This window comes from Amphibalanus amphitrite, unplaced genomic scaffold, assembly GCF_019059575.1.
Source record: "Amphibalanus amphitrite isolate SeventyFive unplaced genomic scaffold, NRLGWU_Aamphi_draft 001497F_arrow, whole genome shotgun sequence".
Classification (NCBI taxonomy): Eukaryota; Metazoa; Arthropoda; class Thecostraca; order Balanomorpha; family Balanidae; genus Amphibalanus; species Amphibalanus amphitrite.
This window is the reverse complement of record NW_024882990.1, coordinates 21,013-39,658: the sequence shown is the minus strand read 5'-3', so window position 1 is coordinate 39,658 and position 18,646 is coordinate 21,013. Positions and strand designations below refer to the sequence as shown.

General features: G+C 49.6%; 2 protein-coding genes across 2 annotated transcripts; one reads left to right on the top strand and one right to left on the bottom strand.

Annotated features, from left to right (window-relative positions):
* Positions 1 to 8,567: 8,567 nt before the first annotated feature.
* LOC122373450 (MFS-type transporter SLC18B1-like) lies at positions 8,568 to 9,677 on the bottom strand. The gene has a single exon (XM_043351519.1). The coding sequence runs from the start codon at positions 9,675 to 9,677 to the stop codon at positions 8,568 to 8,570; it is 1,110 nt and encodes a 369-aa protein (XP_043207454.1).
* Positions 9,678 to 17,255: 7,578 nt separating this feature from the next.
* On the top strand, positions 17,256 to 17,910 carry LOC122373449. The gene is made up of 2 exons (XM_043351518.1): positions 17,256 to 17,692; positions 17,740 to 17,910. The coding sequence occupies exons 1-2, from the start codon at positions 17,414 to 17,416 to the stop codon at positions 17,908 to 17,910; spliced, it is 450 nt and encodes a 149-aa protein (XP_043207453.1). The 5' UTR covers positions 17,256 to 17,413.
* The last annotated feature ends 736 nt before the right edge of the window (positions 17,911 to 18,646 follow it).

Genomic DNA, 18,646 nt, shown 5'->3' with positions numbered 1-18,646 from the left:
TGAGGTGAGGACTAGGAGTTGGAACCGTGTGTACTTGGAGACATTGGGGAAATTTAGAGTGAGAACTGAGAGAGTAAATGACGTCGAGGAAAAGGTCCAGCGTTCAGGGCTGCAGTGATATTTGTAGCTATTTTCTCCGTGGATTGAGAAACGCTCGAAAATTTATGCAGCTAAATGCCTTATCCTAAGTTATAGGCGGGTTTTCTTTCAGAAATCATTTGCATTTTGCATGGTGTATTCGACAACACAAGTCAACCTGAGAGTTTTATCAAAAATGCCGTTTTATCCTTACATCCATCAACTAATCGTCCGTCGCCACCCAGACCAGTATTCCAGACTAACCCGACATAGACTATCTGGCTAGTTCGGCCACCCCTTACCCCTCAAATCCGTTCCCCCCCCCCCCTGTAATTCACTCGTGCCAGCCACTAACTAGCCTCTCCGACGGGATAATACCACCGGCGGTGCCGCGTGTGTGGCGGCACGTGCTGCCGCGCACGTGCCGACACGTGCGTGGTGGGCCACGGCACGTGACATCGCCAATGACACCCTCCGCACCTTTTGTACTCTGATATGATTAGGCGCCGCTGGTAACGCGAAATTGGCCAATATGAGGCTTGACGAAAGAGGATCATTTAGAGAGGCAACCGCCTTTTGTAAAAGGAATGTGAATATGATTAGGTCTTTATGCAGAACCTTCGGAAGCCAGCTGATTCGCTATGCGTTTTACACGAGAGCCACTTCGTGCACGTGCTGATGAAATTAAATTTTGAACGGGGTGCGTATTGGTCCGGCCATGCATTCCTGCGATTTTTCGAGGATAGTTTAGCGTGGAAGCTATGCATTTTTATGGAGCATTTAGGCAAATGAACGACACTAGCCGGCATTCAGCGTGTTATTCCGTTACCGACAAATGATGGCTTCATGTATTTTAAATCAGCTTGAGCTTCGCGGTGACAGTCGTTTTTGGTGGTTCTTTCAGCTGGATCAATTCACGAATGATTTGACCCAAGCAGGTCCCTGCCCTTAAACCGAAAGGGCATTTTCTCCAGATAGACATTTAAAGCATCTAATTTGCAATCTCATGGCTAATGAATGTCATTTGCGATCCATTGCTTGCAACCGAAGCTTGAAATTTTCAGAAACCCGATTTATTTATGCGTTTTTAGTCGGCGCACCAGTGCTGGAGTCACTGAGAACATACATAGTACCTGAGTACATTTGTACTCAGCATAAACCAGCCCAGTTGCCATAGAAAAACACGGAACAAATAGTGCATGGACGCGTTTCGATTATTAAATATCAGCATGACATAACCACAGAGGAACACAAGATAAATGTCATATGTCTTGTTTTCTCTGTGGTTATGTCATGCTGATGAAGATTTAATAATCGAAACGCGTCCATGCACAATTTGTTCCGTGTTTTTCTACTTGTCTCTATCAATATACACCAGTTGCCATAGTAGCCGATGACGCTGTGGCACCTCCCTGTTTGCACGATGGCACGTGTGTGTGTGGACTGTGGGCACAGTTGAGGGCGCCGTCTCACTAATGGCAAAAGCCGAGATATGTAGCTGGGTCGATCGATAACCTGTGCCAACTGATAATTCACGGTCGATATCAGGCACTGCACTTTATGATTTTGAAACAAAGTAGCTTCATAGTAGACTACAGACAAGCGCGTGTATGGTAGGTACTTACCTGCGTACCTCAAAGCTAGATAGCTCGAGTTATTAATTGGTTAGTGCTAAAAAGTATTTACGTGCATTTGCATTGGCCCATTGACGCATGATGTTTTACTTGATCGTTGTATTTGATGGATGAGGTTTTGTATGGCGCTGAAACTGAATTCGCTTTATTACTATCTACAACCAGTTGCGTCTTACACTGCCTTCTTCCTAAGTGTCCAATAATCACAACCAGACACAAAACCACTTCCGATGCGTCTTATCCACACGTGCGCCGCCCCTCACTCCCCACCCCTCCCCCAATGATCGGGCGTTGGCAGCCAGGTTTTGTGTGGGGTGTGATCATCCCACTAATCCCCACCGGCTTACCGCCACACCGCGTGAAATCGGCAGGTAATTCGCCACGGGGCGTCGATGTGGCGAGGCGAACCCGCCAGCCGATCAGCCGGTGACAGATGCTTTGTCCTCTGGCGTCGGCTTCGAATCGGCGGCGTCGAGCGAAGCTCGGGTGTAACCTGAATTGTGCGAGAGCGCGCGTGCGAATCGGAAGCACTGAAAGCGCCGGGCGTTGTGTCGGGCGCAGCGCTGCAGGCGAGGGAAAAAGGTGTGGAAAGCTCGTGCGGACGATTAGTGAGGACGATTGTGCGGTAGTTTTGATGGGTCGATCTGAGCGAAATGAAGCGACTGAGACGATTGTGTCGTTGATGATTGTGACGTGCCCCGGATGGGGTTGGTGCCAGGTACCCTTCCCAGCGGCCGGTACACCTGGATTGATCTTATTTCACAGGAGAGTGAGAGAGGGGTTGAAGAATTGAGGAACGATTGATGAAGGATTGGGGCGCATGTGTACCGTGGCGTGAGCGAACGGGGCGAGGTCACCGAAATTGGTGGCGCTCCACGGATTCACTGGTAAAGCACAGTGTGCGGGTCGGATTAGCAGCGGGTCGTACGGAATCAGTTTGTCAGTTTCTGGCAAGAGAGAGAGAGAGAGAGAGAGAGAGAGAGAGAGAGAGAGAGAGAGAGAGAGAGAGAGAGAGAGGGAGGGAGGGAGGGAGGGAGAGAGAGAGAGAGAAAGAGAGAGAGAGAGAGAGAGAGAGAGAGAGAGAGAGAGAGAGAGAGAGAGAGAGAGAGAGAGAGAGAGAGAGAGAGAGAGAGAGAGAGAGAGAGAGGAGAGAGAGAGAGAGAGAGAGAGAGAGAGAGAGAGAGAGAGAGAGAGAGAGAGAATCCTAGTCCCGTTTGAAAATTACTGTTTCTACCTAAACTAAGAGAGAAATGATAGGTAAATAACCAAAATCCTAGCATGCATAGGAATATCCAATATTCCTAACCTACCGTTTTCGGCGAGGCATACAGCTCCGTTGCTGATAATTACGCATGTATGGAGGCAAATTAGTCCAACAGGCAGCTTATATCTGAAGGGCATATCATTGAAAGCATTAATCTTCGATGTAATAGATTATTCCATCATGCTAATCTTGAGCTGAATGGTGCTCGAGCTAGTCAATATCAGAAATGCTGCGTCATCCACATAAATAATAAGCCATTTCGCGATCACATTGGTGCAGTGCAAAGGCTCAAATTCAGTGAAATATACCCGGCTCGTTCCGCTCACATATTAGAGACGATATAATTAATCTCAACCCAAACCCGCAAATGAATCGGGCCAAACCACAGGTCTAACTCGCTCTACACACGCGATCGCGAACACAAATCGCCTACCATTTGCGTCTCTGGCTCCAATCAAACCCCGTCCGCCTCGACCCCCTGTCCCCTCCGCCAACGAGCACGCAGCTCCCCTTCCGCGCCGGCCCCCCTCCCATATAAAATCAGCGGCCCATTCGGCGCTCCTCCGGCCGGTAAACAATAGAAGCGACGACAATAGGCCCGGCGAGCGGACCAAACGTGCACACAATGCCTCACCGGGTGATTCCAAATTCATGGAAAATAGCTGCCCCGGCCGCCGGCGCCCCGTATGGAAATCGTATGGGACGCGTCCAATTGGCGAGCAGATTCACGCAGAATGGCCCCAGGCGATTATTGGGGGTACACGGCGTCGATGGGAGGGGGAGGGGTGCGCGTGGCACGTGCAACCGGGATAAGGAAGTTGTATACTGGCTGTGGGCTGTGATTTGTGAATGGTTGTGCCGGTTGTATTCTGGAGCTAGAGGCTGTATCAAGGCCACTTCAGATTATTATTATTATTATTATTGTTATTGTTTCAGTATTATTAGTATTCCAGTATTTATCATTTATGGCCGAACAGCTCTGCTTGAGCCGCATTTCAAAGCCTCAAAGCATACAAACGTTTGTTTTTTAAAACTGCTCCTAAACTCTGAAGAAATATTAGCTCAATTCAGTTTGACGTATACCTAGCAAATTGCATAATATGCTTAATGTTTGACTCGACATCGCAGCGCTGGGTGAGAAAAACTTAGATAAAATTTAAGTTTTTTTAAGTTTTAAATGAAGTAAAAACGTTACTTGCCGGCAAGCCACTCCCGTCAACCATATTCACTCAAATAGGAATATTTTTGCGGCATTAAATCATAAATGCGCTATATCTGAATCAATGCCACCGAACTCATTACCACATCCCTAAAAAGCCCAACCGGACCATCATCGCGCTATTAGCACGTGCACGTGGCGGATTTTCGCACCCGCGCTACCGGATCTGCTAGCCTGATCACAGCCGCCGCACGTGCGCACGTGCGCAGCCCATAGTTGGGGCAAGCCGAGAGAGGAAAGGCCGCGCCTGGGGGGGGGGGGGGCAGCGGGAGGAGAGGGGATCTGAGGGGCACCCGAGCGCGAGACCATTGAATACGGAGCGACGAGAGCGGCAGGCCGACCCGTCGTCGGTCCAGGAACAAATAGTCGTCACCGACGCGACGGCAGAGGGGAGGAAGGGAGGGAGAGAGGGGGGAGGGTCGCGGAACAATGAGGGACAGGTGCACGGGACCAGCGCCGTTTACTAAACACTTGTTGTGTTATGGAAATCAGCCGTTCGGGAAGAGAGAGAGAGAGAGAGAGAGAGAGAGAGAGAGAGAGAGAGAGAGAGAGAGAGAGAGAGAGAGAGAGAGAGAGAGGGAGAGGGAGGGAGGGAGAGAGAGGGAAGGAGGGGGAAAGAGAGTGAGGGAAGCAGGGGGGAGAGAGAGAGAGAGAGAGAGAGAGAGAGAGAGAGAGAGAGAGAGAGAGAGAGAGAGAGAGAGAGAGAGAGAGAGAGAGAGAGAGAGAGAGAGAGAGAGAGAGAGAGAGAGAGAGAGAGAGAGAGAGAGAGAGAGAGAGAGAGAGAGAGAGACGCGTGATTTAATCGCAGCTTCGTCGAACGGCCACAAAGTATAAAAGACGATTGATTGGAGTGATTCGGATCGGAGAGTTTCGTTGAAACCAACACTAGACCGACATCGTTTCCAGCAGATACGAGCATCTGAACCGTCGTATGTCATAAAACAATCGAGAATGAGCTTCGAATTTACTCCGAAGATACGTAATCGAAGCAGCTCAAAAAGGCTGAAAATAAATAGAGAAACACAATTCGAACGAATAGTGTTTGTCTCTTTTTAGCAACCTGCACGGTTAACCATACATATTACATAAAGATCAACAAATGCTTACTTAACTGTTAACCCACCTCGAATATTGTTGTTGAATCGACATGAGTGTGCCCCGCGCTTACAACAGCGAATTTATGCTCGTTGCTTGGACAGTCCAACTAATCTTGGGAGGATTGTAACACGAACATGACCTTTTTGCAACTTTGATGTAGGTCAAATCCGGCCAAACATGGTCTCGAGAAACAGGTCACTCACATATAATTTAGGTCAGGGCCATTAAATTTTCAGGGTATGCGTAAAATTGATAAACTCGAGGGTGCTGAAAGTTTCGGCGCGATCAGCTGCTTTTTGCGCGAGTTATTTGCGAAAAACATAGGGGTCCGTTCGACCCCCCCCCCCCCCCCCAGAAGTGCAAGGGTAAAGACAACCATGCATATATCGTGACACGTTTTGAGCTAGCCCTTGAAATGGTAAATGAAGGAATAAACCGGTTTTAGTTTCCAGCAGTGGTAATATATTCCGTACCTTAGGAATGAAAGGGGGTGCTCCGTGCTCATCATGCCTATCACTTGACGAACTTAAAATAATGAATAATTTATGCATCAGAGTATATTTCATATAACTTCTGTGCAAGTCACATATAATAAGTTTAGAATAAATTCCTAAGAAAGCGATAGGATCACATTCCTTCTTTATAGACACTTAGCCTTCGAGGAATTCGGAAGGTTAACTGGGCAGTAAAGGCATTCACAACGGCGAGTGCGGTAGCTTTGCGCACAATTGGAGCACGACAATGGGTCCGGAAACCCGATGAAGCGGCGCCACCTGAGTCACTTGGGGCTGCACGTGACCTGCCACCTGTGAGATTATTTTTTGTGACCGCAGGAGGTGAAACAAAAGCGCCCCAGCCGTCGCCACTTTTATCTCTTCCGTATTGTCGGCCACGAAATCAGCGATTTAGCGTCGAAGAATCGTGCTGGTTTCCATTTTTTTTCAAATCGTTTGTTCACGTGTTCACAGCAATACAGAAAACTCGCCGCTGCTTCCGAAATCGATGCAGAGGAGTGCAAAAACCTATTTTCAGGACTTTGAGGAAAACAAGAGTTATCAAGAAACAGCGAGATCGAGTCCGAATCTGACAACTCTTCATCCGCTGCTGATGGTCCAGGCCTTGAAAAGTCAACTTGAAAAATTGACCTCAGGTCAAGGTCATGACCTGACCGAAAATGGTCATGTTGCTTATCAGTCGATCCGTATCGTCGAGCTGATCACTAAGGCGTTTTAATTGCTCTAGCATGCCTCTATCAGAGTTATTTGCGAAAACTCTTAGATACCATTCGTGACCTGAGGTGACCTCGAGGGCATAAACAGGGGTCACGGATACCATTTTCATGTTCAGTGTGTCTACGTTACTTGTAATTCAGTGTTTGGGAGTGTTTATAATGGCTTTCGTCCAAAAGCGGCGCATTTCAGTTTTCTCTCATTGACATTGAATCATGGGAGGTCGCAAAATTGACCTGACCTTAGGTCACCGATATCAAAATGCTGAGATATAAATTTTGTACAGGTCTCGCGGGTTTTAGCGGTAGGTTTTGCACCTAAAAAATTTGGTGTACTTCAGGCTTCGTCGTCTTAAGCTTTTAACCCGCGAGTTGCTGGGGGGGGGCGTTAAACGCCCCCACTTTTTTCGCCGGGCCATAGCATAAAAACGGCGCGCCGCAGGCGCGCCAAATTTTGGGTACCTGTAGGGAATTGATTGAAGTTTATTGTGACAAAGTTTCAAAAAAATCGGTCTGAATATTTTTGAGATATCGAGGTTTTAGTGACGTCATGATTTCTGAGTTTTCGACCAAAAACGGCATATGTTCAAAAAATCATATAAAATCACAGAATAGACATACAGACATGCCGTAAACGCCATTAGACTGCCAATACCATGGTCAATCAAATGGCTATCTTAGATTATTGATTATCGTTCCGCATTTTCCATAATCTTGAACTGAATCTTGGCAATTTTTCGTGACTACTTCACGACCATGATACATGAATTTCTTAAATTGAACTTTTTGAGCCAAACACGTACACATATGATAAAATGAATGTCACCATCGTGTTCTACGCCCCAAATTACCTATAAAACATGTGTCACAGGCTGCGAATATCAGTTTTGATTTTCGGGGATATGTGCCTACCCGGTTGACCTGACCTTGACCCTGACCTATGCTTGATTGACCCATACATGGAGCTGACACTCTTGTAGGCCTTATAAGATGGATTGTGCACCGTTTTGACAGAGTTTATGGCGAGAGGCGCCCATTGCGAAGTCCTGAAGTCCATGCTACTGAAAGCCCGATTTCAGGTGTTTGACCTGACCTTGACCCGACCTGTGACCTCAAAATTCAACTTTAAAGTACTCATCTGAATTGTCTCGTCGCGCTCTTTCGTTTGCCGCCTCGTGCGTTTCGCTGCGCCTATTGGTTCTCGAGTTATCGGCTGGGGGCGTTTAACGCCCCCCCCCCCCCCCCAGCAAACGGTGGGTGGCGAAATACCCCAGCAACTGCCGGGTTAAGTGTTGAAGATGCGATCGACTTGTTGGTTCACAAGCCGGCCATGATCGTATAAAATTGTTTCATCGTAGATCGATTAGTTTCTGAGATATAACCGAAAATGTCATAGTGCAAAACCTACCGCTTAATCTCGCGAGAGCCGTACATGCTATAGTTCTTAGCAACCACTGAAAGCTTCAAAGCGATCGGTCACTCGGTGTAGCTATAGCAGACATTGAAGCTTTTTATGAGGTGAGGTCACTCCAAGTGACCTGTGACCTGACCTTGAATGAGCTTGGTCTGAAATTTTCACAACATGTGTAGAATCGATGTATGATAAAGTGTGCAAAAAAAAAAAACACAAGGGGGTGTTCAACCCCCCCCCCCTCTCCCCCAGCAGGGCGCGGGTTTACGACACTCGAGGTGACACTATAGTTGTTTTGTTTTCAATGAATATATTAAATATACAAGATGAGAATTGGGATAAGATATGCAATTGAGTACAATATTAATTATTCACTAATACTTACAATATTAGTGAATCGTGTACATTGTACATACACTGTACTATTTGCTCAACAAATAAACCGAAGAATTCAGAGCATTGAACTTTTTTCGGTGCCTGTCAGTTTTTGCAGGATTTCGTTTCACGGGACGACAGGCTGGCAGTGTAGCTTGCTCAATACATAGATACGCTATGGGACGAATTTACAACGCAAGCCGAAATGTCACAGAAACAGAAAAAAAAAACGCGGAATTCATAATCAATATTCAATAAAATCATGCTAGCGTAACATAGGCTTTACAGTGCGCCGGTGCCGTCCGACGAGACAGGTGGTAGACCAGAGCGCGCGCGGCCATCATCACAGAGAGGAGGGCCGTGATGCCGCTCAGCCACGTCGCCAGGACGGGGAAGCCCCAGAAGTCTGTCACCAGACCGCCGAGCATCGGGCCCAGTGCGTTACCCGCAGCGAACGTAAAACCACACAGAGAGGTGAGGAGCGCGTGGCTGCGGATATCGTCCGGCATACCGCGCGACACTAAGAGTCTCACCAGGAGGGGCAGCAGGGGCAGGTTGACGCCCATCTGAAACACCTCGCGCAGTGTCATCCCCACTCCCAGCAGAAGACGGGACGGTAGAAGACCGAGCAGAGGCGAGGGAGGGATGAGCAGGATGCCGAGCGCTACCAGCGCCAGGCAGCCGGCCTCTAGCACGAACGTGTTGTCGATGGAGTCCGAGAGTCGACCCCACAGCAGGCTGGAGAGTCCGAATCCGGCAAACGATCCCATAAAGAAGAGGCTCAGCTCCGGAAGCTCCATGTTGAGCGTGTCGAGCGCATATGGTGCAAGAGAGTTGTCGATGCCATTCCAATTGACGGCCACCGAACAGGAAGCCGCTAAAATGAGCCAGCTGTCGGCGTTGGAAAGTGCGAACAGCAGGCTGTCGCGGTAGTTTGGCCCCTGGCCATCATTCTCCGGTGAGTCAGCTTGGTGTTCCGTCACGGCCGGCATCAGGAGCAGGCTGATGGCAGCGTTAGCTACCGACAGCGTCCCGAGCGCGTAGAACGGAGCCCCGTAGCCGCCGATCGAGTACATGGCACCGCCGAGGGCCGGGCCGAGGCACGAGCCCGCTCCGTACATTCCCTCCACGAGACTCATGGCCGAGTTCATCCTCTGCGGGAACTGGTTGATGATAATTGAGCGCACTCCAGTCAGCACTGCCGCCGTACCAACGCCCTCGACGGCTCGCAGTGTCATGCTGGACGCCAGGAACGCCGTATGGTTCTCCACGTAGACGAGTAGACCGTAGACCACCAGGATGACCCCAGTCAACAGCAGGCCGACTCTGTAGAGCGTCACCACGCCGATCCGCGGCGCCAGCCAGCCCATGGCCCAGAACCCCAGCGCGAGGGAGAACGCGTGGCAGCTGAAGACTGAGCTCGCTGAGGCATTGCTCAGGCCACGACGATCAGCTTCTGTTGTGATGAGTAGTATGTGTGTGTTTGGACCGGCGCCGGTTAGAAAATTGCTAGCCGAGAGGCATGCCAACAGTTTCACTTGAGACCAGCAGGTGCGCTCAGGGATAGTTGATGATTGGCCATCAGCAGCGGATGAAGAGTTGTTAGATCCGGACTCGATCTCGCTGTTTCTTGATAACTCTTGTTTTCCTGAAACAGTACCGTCCTGAAAATACGCCTTTGCACTTTCCTGTGTCGTTGTAAGAAGCAGTGGCGAGTTTTCTGACTGTTCTACTGTGAACAAACTTTTTGGTAGCTGTTTAGAGACCACCATGACTCTCCAACGCTGGGCCACTGATTTAGCAGCCGACAACACGGAAGAAGACAGAAGAGTGACGGCGGCTGGGGCACATTCCCTCTGTTTCACCTCCTGTATGTCACAAAAATCTCACAGGTAGCAGGGCACGTGACACACGTGACGCTCCTCCATTGTATTTTCGGACCCATTGTCGAGCTGTGCGTAAGCTACTGCGCACGCCACTGTTACGGAGCGAGCGGAGCGATCGAAGTCTAAGTAGTTAGAATAGGTATGCTATTAATAACCTTATGCTCATATTAGTAATTATATTCAAAAAGAAAAGTACAAATTAATATATTTCGACTTGCGCCTTCATCAGAATAACTGATATTCTGATGAAGGCGCAAGTCGAAATATATTAATTTGTACTTTTCTTTTTGAATATAATTACTAATATGAGCATAAGGTTATTAATAGCATACCTAATAATTACATTCATAATGCTCAAAAGTGCCATTGCAAGATTACAATCACTTGAACAAGATAGTTAGAATAGCATAAATTTCTGAGTATGAGGGGCCGGCCGTGGTCACGCTGTTGCGAAACTTATATCTCCGCAACCACTGTAACAATTTACTTGCAGAAGTTTTTATAGCCGGTAGCTACATTCCTTCTACCAAGTATTGAACTATTACCGATGCATGTGTGTGACCTCGTATGCACGTGCCAACTGCCACGCCACGTGCAAAACGAAGCGGTGTCAGTTTTGCAACAATTGCAATATCTCTGTAATTACTGGGCCAATGGCCATGAAAAATGGCATGAAGGCAGGCACCCATTCCTGTGTCACGGTTAGGGTGCCGCTGCACGTGCGCACGTGCAGGGGACGTTGCCAGATCTCAAGAACGGCAGAATCGATTGCGCTCAAATTTGGTACACGGCTAGGGACCGGTTAGTAGGGTGCAGTGCAAGTCAGTTGGGACCCAGTTAACACGTGCGCACGTGAAGGGTGCCGCTTCCAGATCTCGAAAACGGCTGGGCCGATTGCGCTCAAATTTGGCACATCGCTAGAGACCAGTTACTCAAGTTAGTAGGGTGCTGTGCATAAGTCATTTTGAGGTACCCACTCGCAATTCCGCACGTGCAAGGCTCACCCTCTCGCTCGCCAGTTTGTCGCCCCCCAAAGGCGTTTTACTGGTGAATAATGAAAATACATACCTAATAGGGTGTGTCGACAGAGGGGTTTTTCTCACAGATTCGCGTTAGACAAAGATATAAATTGGCGGGAGCATGCCAAAACACTAGCCCTGCAGTTGGTTTTGCGTAAAAATGCGATTTGACGAGGCTCGGGCAGGTCGAAGTTACAGCGAAAAAGTCGCAGTCGACGGTGCTGCCACCTACATTGCCAATAACGGGCACTATCATATCGTTATAATTGGGGTAGTTTCAAATGAGAAATGAGTCCATGGGCGGCGCCACCGGGGGGGACGGGGGGGACAGGTCCCCCGCTATCGAAAGTTAGGGGGGTACAGTACCCCCCTATCGGCGAGGCCCGTTCAGTTGTTGATAATAATGCATTGTAGAGTTATCCGTCGCATTTAATGCATCGTTGGTTAATCAAGGCAGGTTCTGAATAAGCCATTGCTGTTGGGATGTATCGCAGGGGGTCCTGGCCATCTGCAAAAGGTGTGGAGCTGTGATGCCTGTAGTTATAAGGTAATCGGCAGGGCCTCGGGGATCGTGCCCCCCCCCCCTTTTGTGGCGCCAGGCAGGGTTATTACCTCCCCACCCCACTGCCAGACCCCATTGCCGACAAAATCAAGTTCACTGAAATTCCATAGATTTCCGTTACTATATGGATATTTTCCATTCCTAATAAGTCAAATTCAAGCATGGCAGTTCTACCACAGGAACCATTTGAAATCTATGCCATTCAACCCCAGCACTTGTGGGGAGAAGTGTTCGGATAGATCAGAGGCAGGACCAAAAAAGCACGCAGTAGCACAAGACCATATAATTGGATAGCATCGGCTCCCTCTCGTCAAGGGATTCGATAGCACTCGTTTTTTCTGCAAAACTAAGTTCGGTCGGCGGCCGACCGAACGGCTAGGGGTCTAATCGAGCCCCCCACCCCTCCCCTTCTTACGTCAGCGGCTGTGAAAATGCCATTACCAGCTGTTGAAACATGGCAGTTGCTTTTGCATGAGTGCACGAAAGGGTTTTAGGTACGTGAGACGTGAAAGGTTCTACATGAAAATTGAGATAACCCAGCTTATCAAATTGTGCTCACTGTGGTGCGCTCGGTTTTACCTTGACTGGTCTTTGAATTCTGGGGTGAAACAGACCAGTCAAGAAACCTGTTCCATAAGGAGAGCCACTAATGCTAAAGAGATGAGGGATGAGGTTTCCAGAGACCTTCATTACCTCCCAAAGGGTGTACCCCGCCATTTGCCAATCCCTGCTGTAGGTAGTTGTTACGATTGGAGAGTTAATATGAGAACGATACAGGTCGCGCCAGCTCGATCATGACGAACACAATGGTGCCGACATCACAGCTCTACTGCCATTTTTGACGAAGTTAATCAACAAGGACCGGAATCCTACCCTGGGGCATTTCACCTGCAGAGGTCGCCGGACCTGAGACCCTTTCACTCATTGTTTTTCAACGGTGCATGCGCTCGTTTTTCCCGCGAAGCTCTTGGCAAGTAAAATCCATCAGAAAGTGTGATCAAATAACGGCTGGTGACCTTCCATGACCTAGCATGACCTTTTGAGTGCCCACCGATGACATGACCACTGGGCACTGACGGCTAGCCATTAGCTGCACCCTGCCCGTTGCATGTGGATCAGGTGGTGATGTCATGATTCTGAAATTATATTGCAGTTTTGGCGCACTTGTCAGAGCAGAAGACATTCCCACTTTTCCTCCATGACTATATAATGGTGAAGCCCTGAAGCTGACCAAACGTAAGATCGAAAATTTGAAAGTACGAAACGTAAGAATAGTTGGCACTGCTACTCATACCTGAGCAATTCGCAGCTTGTAGGAAACCAGCTTTGAGTTGGCAAGACTGCAAATTTTGATTTAGAGGCAAGGATGCTTGAAAAGGTGATCGATCTTAGGTGTCCTAGGATAAGTTTGGAAACAGGATGCACGATTCGATGTGTTTTGGGCTTTGCCAAGTTTCGCGGCGTTACGTGCCTCGTTTTTTTTTTTTTTGCATACACGATCAGTATCTACCTACTTTTGGGATTTTCGAGTTTCGGTCCCCGTCCCCCCCTATCGAAAACCCGTGGCGCCGCCCCTGGAAATGACTTCTATTTTTGTTCAAACTGCTTAAGAAGAAATAAAACAATTCGGAAACATACATTTTTCCCAAATATCGCGTTCCATTTTTCCTGTTGAGTTGTTAGGAAAGTGGTAAATTTCAAGGTTGACGGCTAAAAACGAAACAGGAGGAACAGAGCAGGAATCACCAAGACGTGCGCCGCGCCGATGCTGTAGCCTGTAGATAAGGGGTGAGCAACAGAACCAGCATACCTAACGATTTTGATTAGTGATATATATTTTTCTCTAAATGAAAGACTATTAGTAAATCAGGCAAGCCTTCTAATATAGGTATCGACAGGGTTGCGGTAAAAGGTACAATCGATGGCACATTACAATTATTCTGAGTTGGGAAACAACACTCTTCAGATACCTACCATCAACAACCTCACTATCTCCTATATGGGAGCTATTTCATCTGATTCCAGCGCCCTGAAAACAAACAGGTTATCATAAAAAAATATCTGTATTAGCGCCTACCGACATATGCTGAATGACGCTATCAATACCCGACATTTGTAAAAGGTGATTCGCCACACAGCCCGCCGGCATCTGAGGGGTTGAATCAGTGAGCCAGATTGCCAGCGACTCACCGCTGAACTACCGGGCGTAACAAAACGGACGATGCGACATGACTCAGAGATCATCACAGACGCGACGGTAAGCCGCCAACAGCTCCTCTGATGTACCTATGCTTTAAAAATGTTGGCCAAAATTTAAGATCTATGTTATCTAGTGCTAATATTTGGGTTTTCGGTTTTTCTAATCCCCTCTATTTCACGGATTGTTTGAAAAAAAGCTAGAGGGTTTCTTTTTACCGATGTCAAGTGGTTTTAGTTCAAAAGATTGGTGGTGCTGCTACTGGCAACAGTATTGGCGCAATATAACCGTTCTTTAGTCACCATGTCAATAATATTGACACAATCAATGACAACCGACTCTCACTGAATGTGTCTTCCTGTGTTCCGCAGGAAGCTGAGCTGTGACTGACTGGCCATTGCGTGTCATCAGTTCGGCCAGTAGCGGCGGAATACCTTCAATTAAGGGGGGCACTGCCGACTTTTGGTCCCATTCATTCCATGCAACGCCCATAGGGCTAATGTTAAAATGCCAAAATCAAAGGGGGCACGGTGCCGCGGTGCCCTCCCCGTTCCGCCGCCTATGAGTTCGGCTTGACAAGGGAACCGCGAGGTGGCAGATAGCTGGACCATATAATCACAAACTGCGCCGACCTGAGTGACTCAGTGATGGTACTAGCTGACACCCTGAGTGACCATCAGCCCGTAATCTGCTCCGTACCGCTGACGAGGATCCGTAAAGCACCAGTCATCCGTGAGACCAGACGATGGGAGCGGGCAGATTGGGATCGCATTTGTCTCGATTTGTTGCTTACGGACTGGACACCAATGTTCGATGCGCCAGATGTTAACGGAAAGCTGAGTATTTTTATGCGCGCATGGAATGATATCATCAACCGGCATTGTCCAGTGATGCGAGTGAAGTCTTATCGTGCGGGGCCTTGCCCGTGGATTCAAGACGATCCAGAGCTTCGTGAACTGATGTTGAAGCGCGATCAGGCTCGTGACAATTGGCTCATGTTCCGATCGAATGATCTCCGACGTGAGTACTGTGCCCTACGTAACTCGGTCAAGAGCAGACTCGTACGTGCGCGAAAAGAATTTTTGTGTAGTCAGCTAGCAGCTAAGGACTTCCGTGGGTTCTGGAGTCGCTTCAATTTGTTTGCTAAGAATGCATCGGCTGGTGATGGCGCTGCTACGTCATTAGATCTTGATGTCGCTCAAGCTGACAATTTTAATGATTTCTTTGCTAATGTCGGCGCCAAAATTGCATCTAAATTGCAGTCTACTGGTCAGGCTGAGGGGACTGACGATCGTCCCCCAGTAGTATGCGCCACCGGTTTTGAGCTGACGCCTATCACTCTGCCGGAGCTCTCAACAGCCGTGCGTCACATGAGTAGCTCCAGGGCTGTTGGTATGGATGGTGTGCCAATTTTAGCTGTGCGTCGCTGCTTCGCCGTTATTGGACCATTGCTGCTTCATGTGATTAATAAGTCGATTGTTACTGGTGTGTTTCCTGATAGCTGGAAAATAGCTTGTGTGGTCCCTATTCATAAGGCTGGCGACCGTGGTGTAGCTGGTAATTACCGGCCTATCTCTTTACTGCCTGTCATGTCTAAAATCGCTGAGCGTGTAGTGTGTACCCAGTTGAGTGATTATTTGTATGACAACCGTCTACTGAGCGCATGTCAATACGCTTACCGCCGTGGCCACTCCACGGAGGACGCCGTACTCGACGCAGTATCGTGGGCCGTTGATAAGATCGACAACGGTGAGCTCACGTCGATAACGACGATCGACCTCAGTAAGGCCTTCGACAGTGTTGACCACGGCGTCCTCTTGAAAAAAATGGCATGGATGGGTGTGCCTTCACATTGGTTCGACAGTTACCTAAGCGGACGGGGGCAAATGGTACGTGGTGGGTCCAAGATCTGTCCTGTGAACTTCGGTGTTCCTCAGGGATCTATTGTGGGACCTATTTTGTTCAGCATATTTGTGGCAGATCTTCCGGGACATCTTCCCTACGGCCGTTTGGTTTGCTATGCGGACGACACGCAGCTCCTCGACAGCTCGCCGCCAGACAGTGAGAGTTTGTCACAGCTCAGAAAGCGCATAGAAAAGTCAATGGCTTCCGTTCAAAACTGGTTTAGAAGTAATTCTCTAAAATGAATGCATCAAAAACAGATTTCATCCTCCTTGGCTCCAGAAACTCGCTTCAAAAAGCATCTGGTTTCGCTTTCACGTTCTCAAACAGAACCTTTCATTCTTCAAAAACGATCAAACTTCTTGGTGTAACTGTTGACCAGACGTTAACATGGAATCAACACATCTCATCAGTTGTGCGCCGTTGCTACAGCATATTGATTTCGCTTTACAGATTCAGGCGTAGCTTCACTACCGAGGCCCTGCTTACTATTATCAAAGCTCACATCTTCCCTCAAATTATCTACTGCTTACCAGTTTGGGGCGGAGCTGCCGACAAAGAACTTAAGCGACTGCAAAAAATGATTAACTTTGCGGCTCGTTTGGTGACCGGTTCGAAGCGCCGTGATCACATCACACCAGTTCTTAAGTCGCTCCACTGGTCACGGATTGGCGAGCTGGTGGAGGAGCGTGATCAACTGAAGGTGCACCGCGCAATCTGCGATCCCCATGCACCAATCGTGGTACAAAACATGTTCAAACGTCGATGTGATGTGGCGACTCGTGACACGCGCCTGACAGATACAGAGCAGGTGCACCTACCGAAAGTGCGGCTTATTGCCACTCAAAAACACTTCATGTACAGGGCTGGCTCGGCATGGAACCGGCTGCCCCGAGAGATCCAAGGCATGTCCAGCATATTTGTTTTTAAGCGGGCGATCAGGCCACCACGAAATGTATAGTTTGATGCTGAAGTGGTCTAAGGTGTTGCCTTGGTCCTGTTTTCTCTTTTTCTCCTCTTGAGTGAACTCGAACGCGGGTCGAGGAAAGTGCATGTGCATTGTGCATAGTGGTTCCCTGATCATGTGCCATCCTGAAATAACTATGCCTGCATGGAAGGATGTGCAACAAATAAATAAAATAAATAAATAAATATTACGTATCTGAAAGAGGGTTCCGCACGAGCTCAGATGGGGCGGGGTGGGGCACGACACCTGGCGGGCTGCTGGGATCGTGCTGCCGATCGAGCCCCTGTTGCCCGCCCGCGCGCCGCCGTGGGAGGTGGCCGCCTGCCCACACGTCACATTCTCCCTGGACATCGGAGCGCTGCACAGCGGGACGCCCAACCTGACGAACTGCACCAGGCGGCGAAGAAACACCTAGCGTCCCTCCCCCAGCAAGCCATCTGGGTTTGGACGGATGGGTCGGCGGATGCGGGAGTCCGCAGCGGAGGAGCAGGAGCCTTTGTGGAGTGGCCGGACGGTGCAACCGACGAGCTACGCGTCCCTGCCGGTCAACTCTGCTCGAGCTTCAGGGCGGAGATGGTCACACTCCGCGCGGCCCTGAACCACCTGCGCGACCACCCGCACCAGCCGAGCGCGCCGATCACCATCTGCTCGGATTCGCAGTCGGCCCTCGCGACGCTGAGAGAGGGCCCGGCGTCCCAGAAGACCCTGCTAGGAGCCGCCATCTGGACCGAACTAGCGGCCCTGGCCGGTCCGTCCCGCCGGATCCACCTACAGTGGGTGCCGTCCCATTGCGGCGTCGACGAAAACGAGCGCGCCGACCAGATCGCCAAGGAGGCGACCGCGCTCCCCCAGGCGGCGGTCCCGGTGGACGTCGCTACCGCCCACCGCGCGGCCGCCAGACTGGCCCGCGACCGCACCATCGCCGCCTGGCCGGAGGGCTGGTACCGGACCCTGATGGAGAACCGGCTGCCGCCGCCGGCCGCGACGGGGGACAGATCGTCGGCCGTCGACGTCCACCAGCTCCGCGCGGGCCACTGGTCAGGATCCCGCCAATACCTCCACCGGATTGAACGGAACCCTTCCGACGATCGCCGCCAGTGCCCTGACATCGACTGTGCGGCGGGCCGGTGCACCGTGTGCCGGGAGGAGGCCACACGCCCCGGCACTTCTTCTTCCGGTGCCCGGCCCTCATGGGCTGGCGTCTCCGGATGTACGGAACGATTTTCCTGAACCCGGAAGACGTCCGCGACGACGGAGAGGTGGCGGCCCTGGCGGCCGCCGTGAGGGACCTCCAGAGCCGCACGGCTACACCGCGGTGACGCGGCTGGAGGGAACACACAACAACAACAACAACAGCTCAGATGGCCTTCGGTTACATTTTTCGTTGCGTCTGTGATGATCTCTGAGTCATGTCGCATCGTCCGTTTTGTTATGCCCGGTAGTTCAGCAGTGAGTCGCTGGCAATCTGGCTCACTTATTCAACCCCTCAGACGCCGGCGGGCTGTGTGGCGAATCACCTTTTACAAATGTCGGGTATTGATAGCGTCATTCAGCGTATGTCGGTAGGCGCTAATATAGAGATTATTGGTAATAACCTGTTGGTTTTCAGGGCGCTGGAATCAGATGATATAGCTCCCATATAGGAGATAGTGAGGTTGTTGATGGTAGGTATCTGAAGAGTGTTGTTACCCAACTCAGAATAATTGTAATGTGCCATCGATTGTACCTTTTACCGCAACCCTGTCGATACCTATATTAGAAGGCATGCCTGAGTTACTAATAGTCTTCCATTTAGAGAAAAATATC